This window comes from Drosophila guanche, unplaced genomic scaffold (assembly GCF_900245975.1).
Source record: "Drosophila guanche unplaced genomic scaffold, DGUA_6, whole genome shotgun sequence".
Lineage (NCBI taxonomy): Eukaryota > Metazoa > Arthropoda > Insecta > Diptera > Drosophilidae > Drosophila > Drosophila guanche.
In genome coordinates, this window is record NW_022995744.1 from 7405957 (window position 1) to 7424281 (window position 18325).

Below are 18325 nucleotides of genomic sequence, written 5' to 3' on the forward strand. Positions count from 1 at the left end.
TGCAAACAAAAACACCAAAAATATGATCAAAACTAAATCAAAGAACAACCTCCTCCCAAAATGAAAGTTCCCTAAATACGACGCAAGCTACGAGTAACAAGTAGATCAAACCTAGCTGTTAAGAAGAGACAAATTTTTAGAGTAGATTACGATCGAGTGGAAGCACAGATGATTAACTAAATATTCCTATATACATACAATATACATATACAAAATACATACATACAGATATATACAACAAGCAGCATCAAAATTTCAAAGTGGAAAACGAAATGAAAAATCAAACGCAGAATAAAACCAAAAGACAAGGCATAGAAATTGTAAAAAATATATATACAGATCGTAAAATACCAAACCAAATATATTCTATACGAGAAAAGGCAATTACAATTGTTGTTTACATTCATTTACGTTATGTTAGCAAAATTTATTTTTATTAATGCGATTTATTTAAATTTTTCACTATATATTTAGCTTAACCCTGGAACGGGCTGTATGTACTGTACGATTACTAGCAGAGAAGAGAGATATATGTGTAGGATAGCTCAGGAGCGTTTATAAAAGTTAAAGTACAGTCGAAGGCAGTTCAAGAACCTAACTATTATCCAGCTAAAGATGTACGCGTATGTAAGTGTTCTCCTTTGTTGCTTTCATTCATTCTTAATTCTTTAAACGTATGTGTTTTTTTATTGAAATCGCAGCAATTTTGAATTGCATTTAACTGGCTGTTCTGTTCTATCCAAGAGAGATGAGCTATAGGACTTTTTAAATGCTTTTAGTTGGACTCCTTTTTGCGTTGCGCCTGTTCGCGTTCCAGCGCCCGCTGCTTGGCCTTCTCGTAGATGGGCATCAGCTGGCCGGTCTCGCCCAACATTTTCAGCAGCTCCACGATGAAGGGCAAGTAATTGTGTTTGCGACGCACGTTTTCCACCTTGTAGCGCTTCTTCTTCTGGATCTCGTACTGGATGTAGGAGCGCAAGCTGCTGATTTCAGTCTGACGATCTTCCTCCGTGTCCATGGCATCGGCGGCTGGATTGAGCAGTTTGTCTATCTGCTTCTCGTAGATGCGCTGACGGTCCGAGATCAGGGCCATCAGATTGAAGTGGATCTCACCATCGCTGTAGCGCTGCATGCGCTTCTCAATGATTGGTCGCACTACATCAATCCAATTTTGGTCCGGCTTGATCTCACCGAGATCGACGGGACCCTCGCGAAGGCCATCCAGCTCGTACAAACGTCCTTTGATGGGAATATAGCCCACAAAATGGTACAGATCCTCGTCCTTGCTCTGGTTTTTCATGTCCAGCTCGAAGAGGGTCTGCCGGGCGAACGAGTTGTGCACTGTGCGTATCTGCGAGGCATTGCTCAACGTCAGGCCCTTGTTGTAGGGATCGAAACACTGGCAGAATTCCTTAAAGTTGGTCAGCGTCTCGCCCAGCTTGATGTCCTCGTGTTCCAGGTTCATCAGCAGACTGAGAATGGCCTGTGTCGCGCAGGCATTGTTGATCACTTGCTTGGCAAAGAATATATCATCCTTGTCCAGCACCACCTTGCCAGCGGGCTCATCCTCCTGCACCCATTTGAATAGAAATATCAATCCGTGTATGGGCTCCAGATTCTTGAACGATTCACTGTCCAGGCTCCAGATTTCCTCCACCTGAGCACCATCGCAGCCTGGCAATTCGAGAAATTTGCAATTAATACTTGATTGACCCTGCCGGCGCGTCGGTATGCATCCGCGGCGTCCCGGAAAGCGCGGCCAATTGAACAACTTACCAAATTCGCGTATCAGCTCCGTGAACACGCCCGGATCGCTCTCAATGAGACACCAGTTACCAGCACCTTCGCCCATGTTTGATTTGGTTCTTATTTACTTGCCCTTATTTGCCAATTTAACCACAAAAAGTGCTTCTCCCTCTGTTTGCTAGCAATTTTTGTCAACTCACAGAATTCGGACGAGGTTGCCAGAGGCCAGGAATCGTTTGGTAGAGGTGGGATGCTCACATTGACTATCGAATGCCGCTTCATTATGGATTGCGAATAAGTAGATCAGCCAAATGGTTGGTCCACAATCTTCTCATTATCATATCATAATAATCTAAAAAATTTGTATTGTTTAAACATTTTGCGAATTTTATAAAAACATCGACCATCCTCTCACCGCTAATCATCTGGCCTTTTTTCGAAAGAGTGGCAGCGCCGTTGCTTGTCCGCCATGACACAAAGCAAAAAGCGGTGGAAGAAGCAGCAGCGAAACGAAAAAAATATGTGCAAGCAAATCTCACGAAAGAAAATGAAATTTACTGCACTTGCAGTTTGTGAAATCTAAACGAATAATGTGTATTCGAGAGACGAGACAATAATACGTATTTGAGTGCAATTTTTACTTGTCCCACAACGAACTGAATGCGTGAAAAATGAAGCGAAAATACGATATCAATTGCGTGCTGCAGCAGAAGCAGCAACAAAATCTGTGTTTGTTGTAGCTATACATGTATATATATGTACAAATATATACATAATAAAAAAGAGAGTCCGGCGGAAAATTGGCAATTGAGTTTATGCAAATGAGAAACTACAGAGCGCCCCGCAAATAAGTTCCGACCGCGTGCATAAATTAATTCAAAGTCAGTTCCGCGCGCCACACACGAAAAGTGTGAAGGAGGTGAGAGAAAGAGGCGCGAAAAATTCGCAACAAAATGGTTGTCTCAAAAGACAACAAGCGTCGCCGCAAGGAGACGGATACTCCGCCACCAGCTGCCGCGGCAACGGCATCCGCTGCTGCTGCCGCTGCTGTGGAGTCATCACCCGAAATGCCCAAGAGGTGAGTGTCTCCGGTTCGTCTCTCTATCAGGTGCGGTGCTGCTGCCACAGACTCACTCAATCTATTGTTGTTGCAAATTGAGTTTGATCATAAATACATCTGTATGTATTTACGTCAGTGTACGTGTACGTGTGTGCCTGGCGTGTGTAATCCAATAGAGATGACGTCGCAGGGCCCCTGGAAGTAGTGTGAGATTATGTGCTGGTGGGGGTGCGGGTGGTAGAGTATGAGTATGAGGCGTAGATGGAGCACTGGACTCCGCAGTTGTATAAGCAAAAGCGTCAACATCGTGTCGTGGCGTTGTTGTTGATGTTGTTGCCGTCTAGCTATTGCTGCTGAAGGGGTGTTTCGCATCGCTCTGGGTGGCAAGTGGGTGGGGAGCAGGCAGTCAGTCTCGCCCATGCAGGTGGAAGAGACAGTGGAGAGTCGCTAACTGGTACTTTAGAACGCACAATTAAAATGTAGGGAATTTATCTGTATCTGGTTTTAGTGGAAAATTATTTAAACCAGCTGTTCAGCCTTAATTTGGATGAATGACCTGAATCCCGTTGTTCCCTCATTGCCTGTATCCACTGTACCTGCATGTGTGTGTGTGTAATTCAATGCTTTGTTTCTTTGATTTTGTCCTGAAATTAATATTTACCTTCGTAATTGTATATCAAATTGCATTTTGTATCCAATTAAAATGTACTGATACTATTTCCATTCTCCCCTTTCCCCTCTCTCTCTTTCTCTATGTCTTGCAGAACCAAGGTGCAGGCCCAGCGGAAGTTCGCCCAGGGCCAGAGTGCGCCCAGCAGCTCGTCAAGTGGCATCATGGCCTACAGCAGCGTCGTGGCAGCAGCGGCTGGCGCTGGATCTGGAGCCGGAGGAGCAGGCACTGGGCCAAGCACTTCGGGTGCAGAGAGTACGCAACCGCCCATCGAGATACTGCCCAACAAGTGTCCCAAGCCGCAGGATTTCCTCACGTTTCTATGCTTTCGCGGCACACCCGCTCTGCCCGCTCATCTCGACTATCTCAATCAGGGCAAGTCTAAGGATCCCAAAGAATCCGATGCAACGACTACAACTCCGGCCCACAACAACAACAACAATAACAGCAACAGCAACAGCAGCAAGAAGGCACCGAACAGTCGAGCGGTCAACAACAAGAAGAAACGTGGCAGGCCGGCCAAGGGAGCGGCGGCAACAACGAAGAAGGTAGAGCCAGAGGTTGAGCCGGAGCCACAGCCACAGACAGCAGCGACGACTGATAAGTCAGCCACAGCAGCAGCAACCGCAGCAGCAGACAAAGCAGCAAGTGATAAACCCAATCTCATACCAGCAGCAGGGGCACCAACGACAGCGACAACGACGACAACAACATCTCCGCTGCTTCCCGGAGCTGTGCGGAAGCGAGCCGAAGTTGTCACCGATGGCAATCGACGTGGCGCCAGGGGCAGGGCAGCACAGGAGAACACCAGCAACAGCAACAGCCTGGCTGCCGCCACAGCAGACACTACCAATAAGCGTCGTTCAAATCGTTCCAGCACCAAGGAGAGCAAGGCCATAATCGATGATCAGGCGGATTCCGATGAACTGGAAGACGGCCATAATGAGGAGGAGGATGACGACGAATACTTTTCAGCCCATGATGCCACCTCCCGCAATGGGGAAGAGGCTTCAAAGGAGGGCCCAACGAAAGCAGAGCCAGCCAAAAGGGGGCGACCCGCAGCAGGAGCCGCCAAGAAGCCATCATCAGAGTCTTCTTCCGTTGCTTTGGCGGAGACTGCGCACAGGGAGAAGGGTCCCGTGAAGCGGGTGAGGCAACGGGAATCGCCCATATTTATACCCTCGCCAGAGTCCTCCGGCCGAATGACGCGTCAGCGGGCTTTTTTCGAGCCTGTCAAAGTGCCACCACAGCAAGAGGAGCCCGAAAAGGCGAAAGAAGACTCAAAAAAGAAGAAGGAGAAGGATTCAGAGATGTCCAAGGAAGCAAAGGGAGAGTCGGAGCCAGAACAGGAGCCAGCCAAGCAGCTAAAGGAGACAAAAGAGAAGACAAATTCTAGTATTTATGCTAAAGAAGCCAAGCAGAAGCAGCAGCAACAGCAGCAGCAGCAGCTGGAGAACGGCGACAGTCAGCACAGCTCCGGCAACAAGGGTAAAAAGAGTTTGAATGTCTTCGACTTCAGTTCCGACGATGAACAGCCGCTGGCCAAGTCCATTAAGCTGAAGAAGGGCGCCAAGGGAGCCAGTCCCAAGAAAGGGAATGCTACAACGGCGCCTCTAGCAACGGCCAGGAGTCGCAAAGCGGCCACCAAGAAACTGGACAAAGAAAAGGAAAAAGATGAGGAAAAGGAAAAGGGGAAAGATGCTGTGATGGCAGCAACAAACGCAGCGACAGCTGAGCCCATCAAACGCGGTGCGGGCAAGGCGGGAAAAAAGAAAGCCGAGGATCCACCAGCCGATGATCAGGATCTGGCGCCACCCTGCCCAAAGAAAGCCGCGACGAATGCCCGTCCGGGACGTAAGTCAGCCAAGAGCAAAGCTGCAGTCGAAGAAGCAACCGCTGTGGAGTTGGAACCACAGCGATCGCAGCGACCCTCAAGAAAGACCAAGGAGGCGGCGGCCATCTACATGGGCATCATAGGCCACAAGCTGCAGATGGCCGACGACGATGATGATGATCTGTCGCTGAGCAGCTTCCCGGACATACCCAATGTCAAGGAGATGGAAAAGATGGAGAAGGAGATCAAAAAGAATGCGGCGGGAAAGTTGAACGTGCCCGAGGCGACGACGGTGCCAACGGCAGGTAAACAATCGCGAAAGCCGTCGCCCAAACCACCTCATAAGGGGGAAGCAGCAGGAGCAGCTGGATCAGCATCAGCCGCTGTGTCTGAAGTGCCCCGAACGGATCCACCTTCCCCTCCCGAGTCGGAGGAGGAGAAGCCACCGCCTCCGGCCAGACGCGGTCGACCCCCGAAGCAGGGAAAGGCAGCAGCTGCTGCCGCACTCGCCAAACCCCCCATCGAGGGAATGCTCGTGAAGAAGGGTTCGCTGACAAAGATGAGCGAACAGGCGAAGCCCAAAGCCAAGTCCGAACAGTCAAAGGTCAACTCCGACGAGGAGGAAGACTTTCTAATCAACGAGGAGCTGAACGAAACGAAACGCAATCTGGAGAAGAGTTTCAGCGACTCGGATGATGAGCCACTGGCCATCAAGGTGCCTTGTGTGCCCAAAACCAGCAGCCAGGAGAAGGATAGTCCCTTGCCGGTGGCCGCCAAGCTGTCTTCCACCACGCCCCACCGCCCAACAGCAAAGCTACCTGCTGTGCCAGCTGCCAGCACAGCGACGTCAGCGGCGGTTCTGCCATCGGTGGTCGTGCAATCGATGCAAATCCAGGCGCCCATCATTCCTCCCTTGACCACACAGCAGCTGTCGATGCTGCCGCTGACCACAAAGGCAGCAACGCCAATGATAGCGCCAACGCTGACAACACTGCCGCTGCCAAGTGGCATCCAAGTGGCCGCAGCCAATTGCATCTCCATTCCCCCGCTGAACTATACACCGCTGAAGGCCATGGAGAAGAAGTCGCCGGTGCCGACATCAAAGATTCTCAATGTACCCGCCACGTATGCGCTGCCCGGTGGCAGTGCGGCCGCCGCTGTGGCTGTGGGCTTCCAAAAGACATCCTCGTATCTGCCGCAGGCATCGCCGCATTACCATTCCGGCTATGTGCGTCCCCCACCGACGCCCTCGCATCCGTTTGGCTCCGGGGGAGGACCGTCTGGCAGCAAGACCCCGGCACAGGGATCGTCCACGTCGTCGCCACTGAAGTACCAGACACCGCCAACCACCTATCCACCACCCATTGAGGCCTACCAATGCCCCAAGATCAATCCAAACTTTCTGACGCCGAAATACGAGCGGAGTCCACTGCCACCTCGATCCTCGGCCTCCAGTAACTTTCCCACACCCTCGCCGGTGAAGTTTCTGCCCACGCCAACGTCCACAACGGTGGGCACAGGCACGGGCACCGCCTCCTCGTCGGCCACCAAAAGCCCCCTGGCACCGCCAACGCCTGCCACGCCGCCAGTCGTCACATCCGCCAGCCAGCCAGTGGTGTTGCAGACGTCCAGTCTCAGTTTGAGCACAGCGACAGCACCGACGCCCAGTCCGGCACCCGCGCCCGTGGCCTCAACGTCTGCGGCGGCTGCACAGCAAGCCAGCGCAGCAGCAGGAGGAGGCGCACCAACGTCAACGCCAACGCCACCGCCTGCCCACAGCAACAGCAATGCAGGGGGCAGTGGCGATCCCCTGAAGGATGAGATTGGTAGCATTCTGGCGCAGGCCACGCTGATGCCCAGCAAGGAGGAGTCCGGCAAGATCTTTGGCATAGCCAGCGTGAGCCTGGCCCAGAGCTCTGGCCCCGACAACACCAAGTGCACGCTGGGCAAGTGCGGATCCATACACAAGCCCGTGCTGGGCCCAGTGGTGCCCACCGAGGGGTACTTTGGGGATCAGCTGACCAGCAAGGAGCGGCGCAAGGCCAAGGTGAATATGACGCACGAGCAGATCCAGAAGTGGCTGATGGAGTGCTCCTCCAATCCGGACGAGATACTCCAAGACGATCTGGACGATGATTTTGATGACAATATGCGGGTGCAGCAGTCCACCACCCCGCCACCGACGCGTGATGAAAAGGAGCTGAGCGCCAGCTTCTCATCCTCGTCGAAGAACACGCGGGCCGGAGATCTGGGCAAGAGCGAGAGCGCCTGGTCGGCCAAGGGGCCATCGTTAAAGGCCACGCCCGTTGTGGTGACGCCCTCCAGTCGCAAGGAGCAAGAGCAGGCCGACTGTGATGTCCTGGACTGCGAGAAATCATCGACGCCCGTGAATCTCACACAGAAATCGGATGCAACGGCGGACAAGCCACCGGCTACTGAGAAGAAATCGGTGATTGAGCGCAAGACCAAGGAATCTGTTCGATCCCGAGCACCTCCTCTGCCGCGCAGTGCTGCTAACACGCCCTCAACGCCCACACCAACACCCACTCCTGTGACACCCACCAAGAGCACGCCACCAACACCGCCGCCGCCTGTCAGCAGCCAGCAGAAAGGCAACAAGGGGAAAAAGAATGCCACAGCAGCAGCAGCGGCAGTGTCTCCCGCACCGCTACCTCCACCTACGCCGCCCACGCCCAAGCGGACGCCAGTGTACAACCAGAAGGGCAACAAAGCCACGGCCCAACAGCAGGCGGAGACGAAACAGCCGCCACCTGTGGCTGCACCCGTGACGGCGAAGCGAGGAAGCGAATCTATTTATGCCTTTGGCAAGGAAGAGGAGACGCCTGCAGGCACCAAGCCAGGCAATCGACGTCGCGTAGAGCCCACACCGACGCCACCGCCAGCGTCTCCAGCACCAGTGCCGAATGCATTGAGCGAGCGATCGCCGACAAAGAAGCGAGCGGCAGCTGCTGCAGCGGCTACCGCTGTCCAACTTACGCTCAGTCCCACCGAGAACTGCAAGATTGAGGGATCGAAACCCAAGACAGGAGCGGGCAGAGCAGCCAAGAAGCAGCAGCAGCAGCAGGTGGCTCCACCTCCGCCAGTTGCAGCAGTGGAACCAAGCGGCGATTCGGATCCCGAGGGAGCCACTTTCTACATCCCTCTGCAGGGAGCGGGTGTTGGTGGCGGTGGCGACGGCGGCATCCAAGGTGTGGCCGTCAAGCTGGGACGCGAGGGACCCGACGGACCCAACCAGAAGGTGGTGATGCAGGCGACGCTGGTGACCAAGGCCCAAATGGACACCAATTCGAAGCCGCTGCCCGAGTCAATGAACACGAACGAGCTGGTGAAGACGCTGTTCCATGCGGCATCCAACAATGATGCCGCCTCCACAACCAGCCTGAAGAGTCTGCCCAAGGCTAGCACCTCAGCGGCAGCTGGAAGCGGAGTCGCAGGCGCAGTGGGTGCACCTTCGAGTCTGGTGCGCGTTAATTCCAATTCTTCGCTCTTCTCGGGCTCCGCCAAGTCGCGAACAGCGGCCCAGACGAGCTCCACGGCGGCCGCTGTAGCCAAGAAGTACAAGGATGACACGCCCATCAAGATGGCCAATAATACAGCCTTCCCCAGGCACGATGATCCCACACAGATGGTGGAGGCACCCATATTCCGTCCGACGGAGAAGGAGTTTGCCGATCCCATTGAGTTCATTGAGCGGATCACACCGATTGCGGCCAGGTTTGGGATCTGTAAGATCATTCCACCAGCCAGCTTCAAGCCAGAGTGTCGCATATCGGACGAGATGCGGTTCACTGCGTACAATCAGTACGTGCACAAGATGCTGCATCGATGGGGGCCGAGTGCCAAGGAGTTGAGTGCCATCAAGAAGTACCTGGCCACCCAGAGCATTACGATGAATCATCCGCCCTGGATTGGGGGCATGGAGGTGGATCTGCCTCGACTCTATCACACCGTGCAGGAATTGGGCGGCCTCAAGGAGGTCATCGAGAAGAAGAAGTGGTCTCGGGTGGCCGAGGAAATGTGCATTCCGAAGCTGGCACAGGATCGGGTGACCAAGCTGGATGACATCTACTGCAAGTACCTGTTGCCCTACGACACCCTGTCGCCGGCGGAGCGCCAGAAGCTGTTCGACGAGGTCGAGGCGGACTGGGCCAAGCGGGAGGCCAGAGCCAGACGGAATGCAGATCGATTTGTCAACACAGAGAGCGTCTCGAATGAGGAGGATGACCTGAGCAGTGACGAGGATGAGGAGTCGGAGGAGGAGATCGATGGGGTGTCCATGGAGTGCATTGTAAAGGGCAGAAGCATGCCGCTCAGTCAGTTCTATCGCATCGCCAGGAACACCATGGCCCTGTGGTTCAAGAGCACCGATCCCACCGTCAACGAGGTGGAGGCCGAGTTCTGGCGCCATGTCGCCGTCCGTGACAGTCATGTGTGTGTCCATTCGGGTTCCATTGATAGCTCCGGCTGGGGCTATGGCTTCCCCAGTCCTGGGCCCAAGGGCAAGGGCTCAAACTATGCCCGTCATCCGTGGAATCTCAAGGTTCTCACCAACAATGCTGGCTCGGTGCTGCGTTCGCTGGGTCCCGTGATGGGCGTCACCGTGCCCACCCTCCACGTGGGCATGCTCTTCTCGGCCTGCTGCTGGTACCGGGATCCGCACGGTCTATCGTGGATTGAATATCTCCACACCGGTGCCTCCAAGCTGTGGTACGGCATACCCGACGATCAGAGCGCCAACTTTAGGTCAGCCCTCACATCGCTGATCCCAACCCACTGCCAGAACAAGACCATTTGGCTGCCCTGCGATACGGTCATGGTGCCGCCGCATATGCTCACGGATCGCGGAGTGTCTCTGTGCCGCATCGAACAGAAGCCGGGCGAGTTTATTGTGGTCTTCCCGCGGGCCTACACCTCCAGCCTGGCCACTGGCTATGTGGTCTCGGAGAGTGTCTATTTTGCCACCATGTCATGGCTGGATTTGGCCAAAGATGATTTCAGGGTAAGTCTTTCCAAGGGAATTTCAATCACCGAACAATGCTAATCGATTTTGTCTCCCATTTCTTTGTTCAGGACATCCATGAGAGCTGTGAGCCAGCGATGTTCTCGCTGGAGCAGCTGCTCTTTGCTTTGGGCTATGATCAGCGCGTCAACTCCGATACCCTGCATCAAATGCTGCCCATGCTCAACGAGGTGTGTGAGAAGGAGTCTGCAGCGCGAGAGCAGCTTAGAGTGAGTATTTCCAGCAAGTTTCCTCGAATATTCTTCATTTAAAATTAAAATTGCAGGCTGCTGGCGTAACATCCACCGAAAAAGTGCAGGCGGAAAAGGGCCAAAAGGCTAAGAAGCAACAACAGCCGCCGCACAAGTCCATCGAAAGTGAATGCGATCTCTGTCGTGCCAATCTGTACATATCCATGGTACGGACCGAGGACGGTAACGTCTACTGTCTGCAGCATGCCCTAAAGAACCTCAACAATGGCAACATCCAAGCGAAGCAATGCAAGCTGATTTACGCCTACAACGTGGACGACATACAGCAGTTGATACGCCAACTGCAGGAGAAGATACACCACAAGGCGGCCGTAAAGAAAAAGTAGCATCGTCGGCGTCGTTACTAATCTGGCGGCGCTACCACCCACAGATTGATACAGATATATCCCAGCGGCAAATAGAAAGAAAAAGACGCTGTGTTGTACATAGACTATTAAACGAGAAAGAAAATGATGTATATGCATGTGATTCGCCACAATACGGATATACATATACGATTTATCTCCCAGTTAATCAGACACTAACTGACACAATTACTAACTGTAAAATAAGAGAGAGAGAGAGAGGAGAGGAGAAAATCATTTAGATTTCAATGTGTGGCAATGCTTTCAATTTATCTAGTTTATACATATACGATTTAAGAAGTTCTGCAATGAGTTTTTTGTGTTTTCCATTTTGAATTTGTAGTTTTTTTGTTACCCCTTTATCCCCAACCCTGAGAAATGTTATTAACCCCTACCCTACGCTCCCACCTTTTGTGTTATTGTATATATAGTAGAGACAGCCCCTAGTGTATGTGTAGTTAGCTTTTGGATTAAGTCGGGGAGAATCAGTCCTCAAAGAATGGATAATGCTAACATGTTGCAATTTATACTACCTTTTATACGATTAAGCTAACTTTAATTACCATAGCATCTCCAGACACAATCCCCCAGCGTAGTCCTAGAATCACAACTAACGAAAGCTTAAGTTACTATCACGAATCGAAGCAGAAACATTTAACTAAAGACAAAAGCCTAGCCCTAGCCCTCCACACAATACAGACAGTACTACGATTACTTTTCATTCAACCAAAAAACAAGTGAAACGAAGCGGCAATTTCATGAATGAATTAAGAGAAAAGAAAAGATAAAAACAAACACTTCATTAGATGTTCAATGTATTTATATAGTAGTAAATAATACAATATTTAAGTAACAAGTGCAACAATAAATCTTAACGCGATATATCAGAGCTGCACTGCACTGTCTATAGTTATGGGCTACATTACACATTTAAGTTCACTTAAGAGGGGAGGGAGTGCTAGTCTACGCTGATCTTGTCTCTTGGCTAGACCTTGGGTTTCTTAAGCGGGGGCAGGCAATCGGAGCTGGTCACTGCCTGCCGTTTGGCAGCCAGACTGGGCGTGTTGGCCACCACATCCTCCAGCTGACGCTTCAGCTCGGACACCTGTGTGGTCAGTTCTGTTATGCAGCCCGTCGCCTCATGCAAGCGGCGATCCTGTGCCTTGCGGGACGCCTCCAGATTGCGTACCTTAGCCGCGAGCAGCCTTTGCTGCTGGTATTGCCTCTGCAGCAGCAGGTTGAGGCGACTACGATTGGAAGTGGGCTGGTTGCCGGCAGTGAGAGGAGCCAGCTGCACTATGGCCTGCTGGACAATGGCATGATCCACGGGCTGGCATTCCCGTTTAACGCCACTAAAGCTGATATCCCCCAGGGGTCCGCAAACAAGGAGTCGCGTCCCCGTGGATTCGGCCAGCTGCTTCCTGTGTTCTTGCTTGAAATCTGTGGCAATTTTTTCATCAAAGTGCTCAATGGCCATGGAGGAGATATCGCGTAGCTCCTGTAGCACCTCGTGCGGCCGCAATGGCTTTGATGTGGTCAGCAGCAGCCTCAAAATCTCACCAATCTCGTCAAGGACTCGTCCTGGTATAAAGCAGCACATATTGAGGTCAATAAACTTCGAATAAGTCATCGTCAGCATGGATATTCGCGTCTCAATGGACGTGAGTATGTCGGAGTGCCGTGACAAGGGGTGGTTCCTGCAAAAGTACAAATTCATTCAGAATAATCTAGATGCTGCTCCTTCCTTGACTCACCTTCGCTCCGATTCGCGACGCGGCAGCATGGACTTGATGCGCTTGAATATTTTTGCATGCTCTAAGATAATCTTTGTGAATCCCAGGTTCAACACTTGCTGGCCCGTGTAATTGAAGTGAGTGCAAACCTGGCAGAAGAATGTTTTGGAACCATCCAGAGTAGAGTTAGTCACGGGTCGGATTCAATGCACTTCTCTTGTAATTGCTTACCTCTCGTTTTTTCGCCACTTCGTCATAAGGTAGATACTCGAATATGTCCATCAAAACTGTCTGTGGTAGGTCAAGTAGGTTCATCTTTTCAAATCTGTTTCAATTTCCCAAAATATTGTTCTAAAATCTAAATCTCGTTGTTTGGCCTCAAAACAGTGTGACCGCGGGTTTTTCCGAAACATACCTTCTCATTTCCAAAATATACCGCAAAGATACCGTAAATTTTAAAACATTTTCCAAGCATCGATATTGATGTTTGTGTGCGATAAGTATCAAACAAGAGTATACTATTAATAAGCTGTTTACTTAATTGTTATTTAATTTTTATTTAGTAGGTACAATTGCAGTGAGGGTATAATCCATTTTCTTTCGACCATTTCTCCAGTTTGATTTGGATATGCTTTCGTTTGACAGCATAAGGGCGCACCATCGAAGTGCCATCGCTAACATGAACTAGCTCAACAGGTCTGCACAGAAGCAACGGTAAAAATCAAAATAAGCAACACGAGTTTAAGTTTTATTCAGTTTTATTTACAAAGTGAAAAATGTGTAACAAAGTGAGATGATGTGAGTTGAGAGTGAAATGTGTGTTAGGCTTGGATCACAAACTTTCCAGCATCATGGTCCAGATGATCGAGATCGGGCTTCTTTTTCGGAAAGTAAGGATTATGCTCCGGATCGGCATTCAAGCTGAAAGCGGGTATCAAAGGTAAGTGAATAAACATCTAACTTAATAAATGTAGCAAAACATACTGATATAGACTGAGGGCCTCCTCGCACTTGACATTGTACCACCAATCGCAAGCAAACTCCTTCTGGTTAAAAATGGTGCCGTTTGTGCACAGAAACTTGGCACCCTGGTGTCCTTCGCGACCATCGTGGCACACGTGGTAGGCCTGGCAGCCAGTCTCCACATTTGCATACATTCCCGGTACGGCGGGCACATTGTGGCAACTAAATTGAGTGTGCGGCACCTCGTGGTAGATGGGATAATCCACGCCAGCTACTCCTGGTATCTTGTTCAGGTCTTGTTTCTCCTCGTGCCGCTGATGGTGTTCCGGTTGAGGGGGATTAAACAAATATCCGAATTTCTGTAAACATATCAAATGTGGAGATTGCATAAGAAAGCTCGTGCTTGGACCGGTTTCCCAGCCGTCCAGCCTCCCACCTCCCTCAATTGCATGTTATGTTACGATTTTTGGGTCAAAAGTGAACGGAGTACAGAGCACAGCAATAACATGGTCCAAAAGCTTTGTCAATTGGGTGGCACACGCTTCTCTTAATTGATTCCTCAGCATAATTACACTTGAGAGCATCCCCCACAGTCACGCGGTTGATCCTCACCTGCACTTCAATGGCCACAGCGGCACCCAGTACGATCAGCATCAGCGAGAGTGAGAGCATCTTGGTAGCAATTGGTCTGTTTGCGATTTCTTAGCTGGAATTGGAGTTGAATTTGGAGTAACAACCGCCCGTCTTGGGTTTGAAAATCAAACTGAAATGCAATTTTCCGCCAGGCAACCGAACCACTTCAGAGTTTGGCCAAGAGCTTTCAAGGGTAGCGTACCGCTTATACGGAGCACTCGTACTGCTAACGGTCTTCTGTTCGTGGCAACTTTCGATTCAATTCGTTTCGTTTCGGGGGAGAAGCTGTTTGCTTAAGCTTTTTTTTCCTCCAAATTGGCAAATTGCTTTGTGTGCTGTGCTCCACTATCATTATGTCCAAAAGCAAGCGGCGAAACGTTAGGTAGCAGGCAGCACAGCGCCACTGATGATGATATACTCGTACGAGCAATAAGTTTGACTGATGACTGGGAACAATATGGGGATACAATATGCAGCTCCGTCTAACTTTATTTTGCAAGAAACAAATTGTTTACGCTTAACTAGCGAACAACGATGAATTTTCATTTCCATTTCGTATTTTTTTTGTTTGGGCTTACACTCTATAATACACTAAGCATAATGGTATGGGAGGTTTGTGGGGGCGTGCTGGATAGCTTGCAATAATAGGAATGGGAAAGCATTCATCGGTGTATGGAAGGGAGTGGGTGTATAGTATTTATATGGCCAATGTTTTGAAATGATATGCAGTTAGATAATGGGTATGTTGGGAAATTCTACTAAAGTTGGAAGCATCTTAAAATGCTAATAAATCTTTTGCGCCGTCTGATGCAAATCCAATTTGTTCAACAGATCGTCAAACTCGCTGAAGAGCTAAAAATGGAAGAGAAATTTACATCATTTCGCCAGTGATTTCAAGTTCCCAAGAGTAGGTCTCTACTCACATGAGTTGTTCCATAACTGTCCACGTAGGTTTTGCTTCCTCTAGCGGTCTTTTTGAACGCGGGCAGCACTGGACTATGACCATGCAGGAGATTTACATTCTGATAAGACTGCGCCTTGGCCGATCCGGCCGCTGGTGATGAGTAGTGGCTCTTGCCCACAGTGGGTGCCAGGTCAAGAAAATTGGGCACTGAAAAGCATCGAATCATGAGCCATGAAGAGTCATGAAGAAATGATCCCAATCTCGACTCACTTTTCTTGGGCTGCAATTTAACTTGATTCAGCAGTGGATTGTGCAGCTGAAGCTGCCTGTAGACGGGTAAAGCATGCTTTGGAGGCACCAGAACGTGCTGCCGACCCACAGCCTGGGGGTACAAATAAGTGGTCTCCACGGTAGGCACATTTCGGTACTGGTAGCGACCCTCACGGGGCGTATACCTTCCATCGGAGCTGAGGGCAATGTGGAACACGGTACGCGTTGGTTTGTTGTAGTATTGATAGACCTTCAAGCAGAACAGAACAGAACAGAACAGAACAGATTTGTGGATGGATAGATATCCTTTCTGCTGACATATTACCTGCGGACTACGCTGTTCGGGCACAATGCCATCGGGAAGCGCAATGCCCTCCTTTTGAAGCCGATTCAGAAAGAGGCGATCGGTTTCGAAGGCGGTTTCAGGCACTTTGCCACCAGCATGAGGCAGAACTTGCTCGCGATAGATTTGGCGTTTCTTGAAATGAGTTTTGTGACAAGAATTATTTATGGTCAGGCAAGAGCAGGGGGGGGGAGTGGGGGAGGTTTCCATTTACACACCTTATGATTGCGTTCCGCAAACTGCAGCGAGTCTTGGGCAATGGTCGCTGGAGTCAAGCAGAGACAGAGGAGCGTGATCAAAGAGATCACATATGGTGATGGCATTTTTCCGAAACGATACGGTGGCAGACACAATTTGAAAAGAATTTCAGAGCTATCAGAGTGCGCAGAAAGGTCAAGTTGATCGACAGCAGGCCACTCACGCGATGCGCAGACAGAAGACAAACGTTAAGAGCTCGGTACACAAATCCAGATTGGAAGCATTTTTCGACAATAAATTGCACAACAAAACACAAACACAACAAAGCACAACAAATGAATGACGAGCAGAAAGAACGATCGACAGCGAACCGATCAGGTTGCGTCTGTTGAAGCAACAACTCCAAGGAATGTTTAGATCCGAAAAGCGATCTTCGAGCTGAGATCTCCGATGAGCAGTGAGCGATTTGCGTTGTGCGGTGGCGTTGTGGACGCGTCAACGGTGCCAAACATAATGAATGCAAATGCACAAAACAGCGATCTCCATCAGGCGGGTGCCCATACCCAAACCCATAACTATGCCTGTGGCTGTGCCCTCTCTGCCAACAGCAACACAAGCAGCAGCGGCAGCAGCAGCAGCAGCAGAAGCAGCAGCAGCAGCAGCAGCAATGGTGGTGATGGCTGCTGCTGCAAACGTCTAGCACGATCATCATTATCATCAGCCATTCCTCTCATTTCTGGGCATCATCACAAACGATTTTTAGCTCTCTGGGCACTCTGTGAATGATTTGCCATTGCTTTTACTTTAGTTTCGAACACACATTTGGTATTTGGATTATTTTTATTTGCGGCTTTTAACTGGAAGTGGCAGCAAAATCATTTTGCCAAAATTACCTCAATTAATCTTGTTGGTGAACCTGACCTCTGCATCTATGCATTCCCCCGCCAACACCACCTGAACATGTAATCCCAATGGATGATCAAATCCCCCCTGCAGATGGTTGGGCTACTTGACTTGAAAGTATTTCTGTTTCTACGTTTAGTTGTTGAAACTTTAACCTACACAACAGTTTGCCCAAAAACATCTTTGTTATACACAATTACAATGCTCCCCCTTGGACACTTGGCAATTTTTCATTGTTCCAAAGATCGAAGTCAACCTTTTTCTTGTTTTTCAAAAGTGAATGGTTTTTGGATTCAATGGCTGGTTGCCTGTCGAACCTTTTGTTTTTGGCTGCCTCTTTTGTTGCTGCTCTGCTGATTGGGCGCCCCCAAGTCAACACGTTTCTTAAATGTTTCTCATATTATTATTGATTGCTTCTTCAGTTATTATTGTAAATATTTGTGTAATTTTCATATCTCTCCACTTTTGCACTGCCACTTTGCTCTCAATTGGTTTTTCGCTGTTTTCTTTTCGGTGTTCCGAAGGGTTTTGTTGGCTGCAGTGCCTTGAAAGTGTTGTGAAAGTGAATGAGGACTATGTGAAAGGGTAGGCCTTTCAGTGAGGATCACTATCCAATGTATTGGATAACCATTTTGGCCTGAAGTCGGTAACATTCCCACGCTTCTGTTTAAAATAAATTAGATATTCACCTTGCATATAAATTCCATAAAATTTGACAATTCGAATGAGGCGAGCGTGTCAAAAGTAGACCCATAATAATTGCTTTATGCGAAAGTTGGAGAAAGTATCCGAGAGTGATAGGGTGAACCGATAAGAACGGTCACGAGGAAGAGCCTATAAGAAACATGTAATTTTAAGTGCCAAAAGATTGCACAATCGGCGCGGCAAAAGGTTTTACATTACAAATTACAAGGGTCCGAAATGGAAACCACAGCAACAAAAGAAACAAAAATCAAAAGTAAACCAACTTCTGCAGTCGTGTAAAAATCAGTCAAAATAATTAGACCTTGGCTCAATCAAAATGCAACAACCTCATCATTCCAGCCATTGAGGAGGCCAGACCAAGTGCAGAGCAGAGCAAAGAGCATGGCAGGGCATAGATTAATTATTTTAAATCATCGGCAGCCTTGGACGCGGCAAACAACTCCAGACAAGGCGTTGTAGACTCGACGACTATTGTGTGTGTTTGGCTTCCACTAATTGGCTCCGAGTCGAGCTTCCTGGAGGGGCTCGCTCGCTTGCTCTCATCTCATCGAACCCATCACAAATGGTCCAATGCGATGTCAAGGATGCACAGCGTCCCCTCTCTGGCCGCAGACAGTGTCGTACCCCGCATTCCCACGTTGGCATGCCTTTCCATTTTGCATCTTGTCACAAAAGATGACAAGCCAATACCACGACCACGACCACGACCACGATCTCTGACAGAGTG

The 18325-nt window shown here is 49.8% G+C and overlaps 5 protein-coding genes across 6 annotated transcripts; 1 reads left to right on the forward strand and 4 right to left on the reverse strand.

Moving 5' to 3' along the window:
* Positions 1 to 426: 426 nt before the first annotated feature.
* LOC117580102 (ubiquitin carboxyl-terminal hydrolase isozyme L5) lies at positions 427 to 1961 on the reverse strand. Its single transcript, XM_034266366.1, has 2 exons — positions 1777 to 1961; positions 427 to 1674 (listed from the first exon to the last, which is right to left on the reverse strand). Exons 1-2 carry the CDS (start codon positions 1850 to 1852, stop codon positions 776 to 778), a joined length of 975 nt encoding a protein of 324 aa, XP_034122257.1. The 5' UTR covers positions 1853 to 1961; the 3' UTR covers positions 427 to 775.
* A 248-nt stretch (positions 1962 to 2209) lies between these two features.
* Positions 2210 to 11833, forward strand: LOC117580100 (mucin-12). Of its 2 annotated transcripts, XM_034266363.1 has the most exons (5): positions 2210 to 2824; positions 3571 to 4114; positions 4325 to 10330; positions 10402 to 10560; positions 10617 to 11833. In XM_034266363.1, the coding sequence occupies exons 1-5, from the start codon at positions 2700 to 2702 to the stop codon at positions 10926 to 10928; spliced, it is 7146 nt and encodes a 2381-aa protein (XP_034122254.1). In that variant the 5' UTR covers positions 2210 to 2699; the 3' UTR covers positions 10929 to 11833. The 2 variants fall into 2 exon arrangements, with proteins under 2 accessions (XP_034122254.1, XP_034122253.1); XM_034266362.1 differs by having other exon boundaries at positions 3571 to 10330.
* Positions 11834 to 11915: 82 nt separating this feature from the next.
* On the reverse strand, positions 11916 to 13074 carry LOC117580103 (F-box only protein 28). The gene is made up of 3 exons (XM_034266367.1): positions 12911 to 13074; positions 12701 to 12828; positions 11916 to 12643 (listed from the first exon to the last, which is right to left on the reverse strand). The coding sequence occupies exons 1-3, from the start codon at positions 12992 to 12994 to the stop codon at positions 11932 to 11934; spliced, it is 924 nt and encodes a 307-aa protein (XP_034122258.1). The 5' UTR covers positions 12995 to 13074; the 3' UTR covers positions 11916 to 11931.
* A 393-nt stretch (positions 13075 to 13467) lies between these two features.
* LOC117579323 lies at positions 13468 to 14465 on the reverse strand. Its single transcript, XM_034265137.1, has 3 exons — positions 14255 to 14465; positions 13664 to 14001; positions 13468 to 13600 (listed from the first exon to the last, which is right to left on the reverse strand). Exons 1-3 carry the CDS (start codon positions 14312 to 14314, stop codon positions 13501 to 13503), a joined length of 498 nt encoding a protein of 165 aa, XP_034121028.1. The 5' UTR covers positions 14315 to 14465; the 3' UTR covers positions 13468 to 13500.
* A 340-nt stretch (positions 14466 to 14805) lies between these two features.
* Positions 14806 to 16488, reverse strand: LOC117579322. Its single transcript, XM_034265136.1, has 5 exons — positions 16011 to 16488; positions 15775 to 15927; positions 15450 to 15699; positions 15199 to 15386; positions 14806 to 15127 (listed from the first exon to the last, which is right to left on the reverse strand). The coding sequence occupies exons 1-5, from the start codon at positions 16113 to 16115 to the stop codon at positions 15059 to 15061; spliced, it is 765 nt and encodes a 254-aa protein (XP_034121027.1). The 5' UTR covers positions 16116 to 16488; the 3' UTR covers positions 14806 to 15058.
* Between the last annotated feature and the right edge of the window lie 1837 nt (positions 16489 to 18325).

Coding starts and splice junctions, on each gene's coding strand:
- LOC117580100 (XM_034266362.1), top strand. CDS start 2,700: ATGGTTGTCTCAAAAGACAACAAGCGTCGCCGCAAGGAGACGGATACT. Junction 10,331..10,401: donor TGGCCAAAGATGATTTCAGG/GTAAGTCTTTCC, acceptor TTCTTTGTTCAG/GACATCCATGAGAGCTGTGA. Junction 10,561..10,616: donor CAGCGCGAGAGCAGCTTAGA/GTGAGTATTTCC, acceptor TTAAAATTGCAG/GCTGCTGGCGTAACATCCAC.
- LOC117580103 (XM_034266367.1), bottom strand. CDS start 12,994: ATGAACCTACTTGACCTACCACAGACAGTTTTGATGGACATATTCGAG. Junction 12,829..12,910: donor AAGTGGCGAAAAAACGAGAG/GTAAGCAATTAC, acceptor TTCTTCTGCCAG/GTTTGCACTCACTTCAATTA. Junction 12,644..12,700: donor CGTCGCGAATCGGAGCGAAG/GTGAGTCAAGGA, acceptor GTACTTTTGCAG/GAACCACCCCTTGTCACGGC.
- LOC117579323 (XM_034265137.1), bottom strand. CDS start 14,314: ATGCTCTCACTCTCGCTGATGCTGATCGTACTGGGTGCCGCTGTGGCC. Junction 14,002..14,254: donor CTGTGGCCATTGAAGTGCAG/GTGAGGATCAAC, acceptor ATATGTTTACAG/AAATTCGGATATTTGTTTAA. Junction 13,601..13,663: donor GAGGCCCTCAGTCTATATCA/GTATGTTTTGCT, acceptor ACCCGCTTTCAG/CTTGAATGCCGATCCGGAGC.
- LOC117579322 (XM_034265136.1), bottom strand. CDS start 16,115: ATGCCATCACCATATGTGATCTCTTTGATCACGCTCCTCTGTCTCTGC. Junction 15,387..15,449: donor TAAATTGCAGCCCAAGAAAA/GTGAGTCGAGAT, acceptor GATGCTTTTCAG/TGCCCAATTTTCTTGACCTG. Junction 15,128..15,198: donor ACAGTTATGGAACAACTCAT/GTGAGTAGAGAC, acceptor TTCCATTTTTAG/CTCTTCAGCGAGTTTGACGA.
- LOC117580102 (XM_034266366.1), bottom strand. CDS start 1,852: ATGGGCGAAGGTGCTGGTAACTGGTGTCTCATTGAGAGCGATCCGGGC. Junction 1,675..1,776: donor GGAGCTGATACGCGAATTTG/GTAAGTTGTTCA, acceptor TCGAATTGCCAG/GCTGCGATGGTGCTCAGGTG.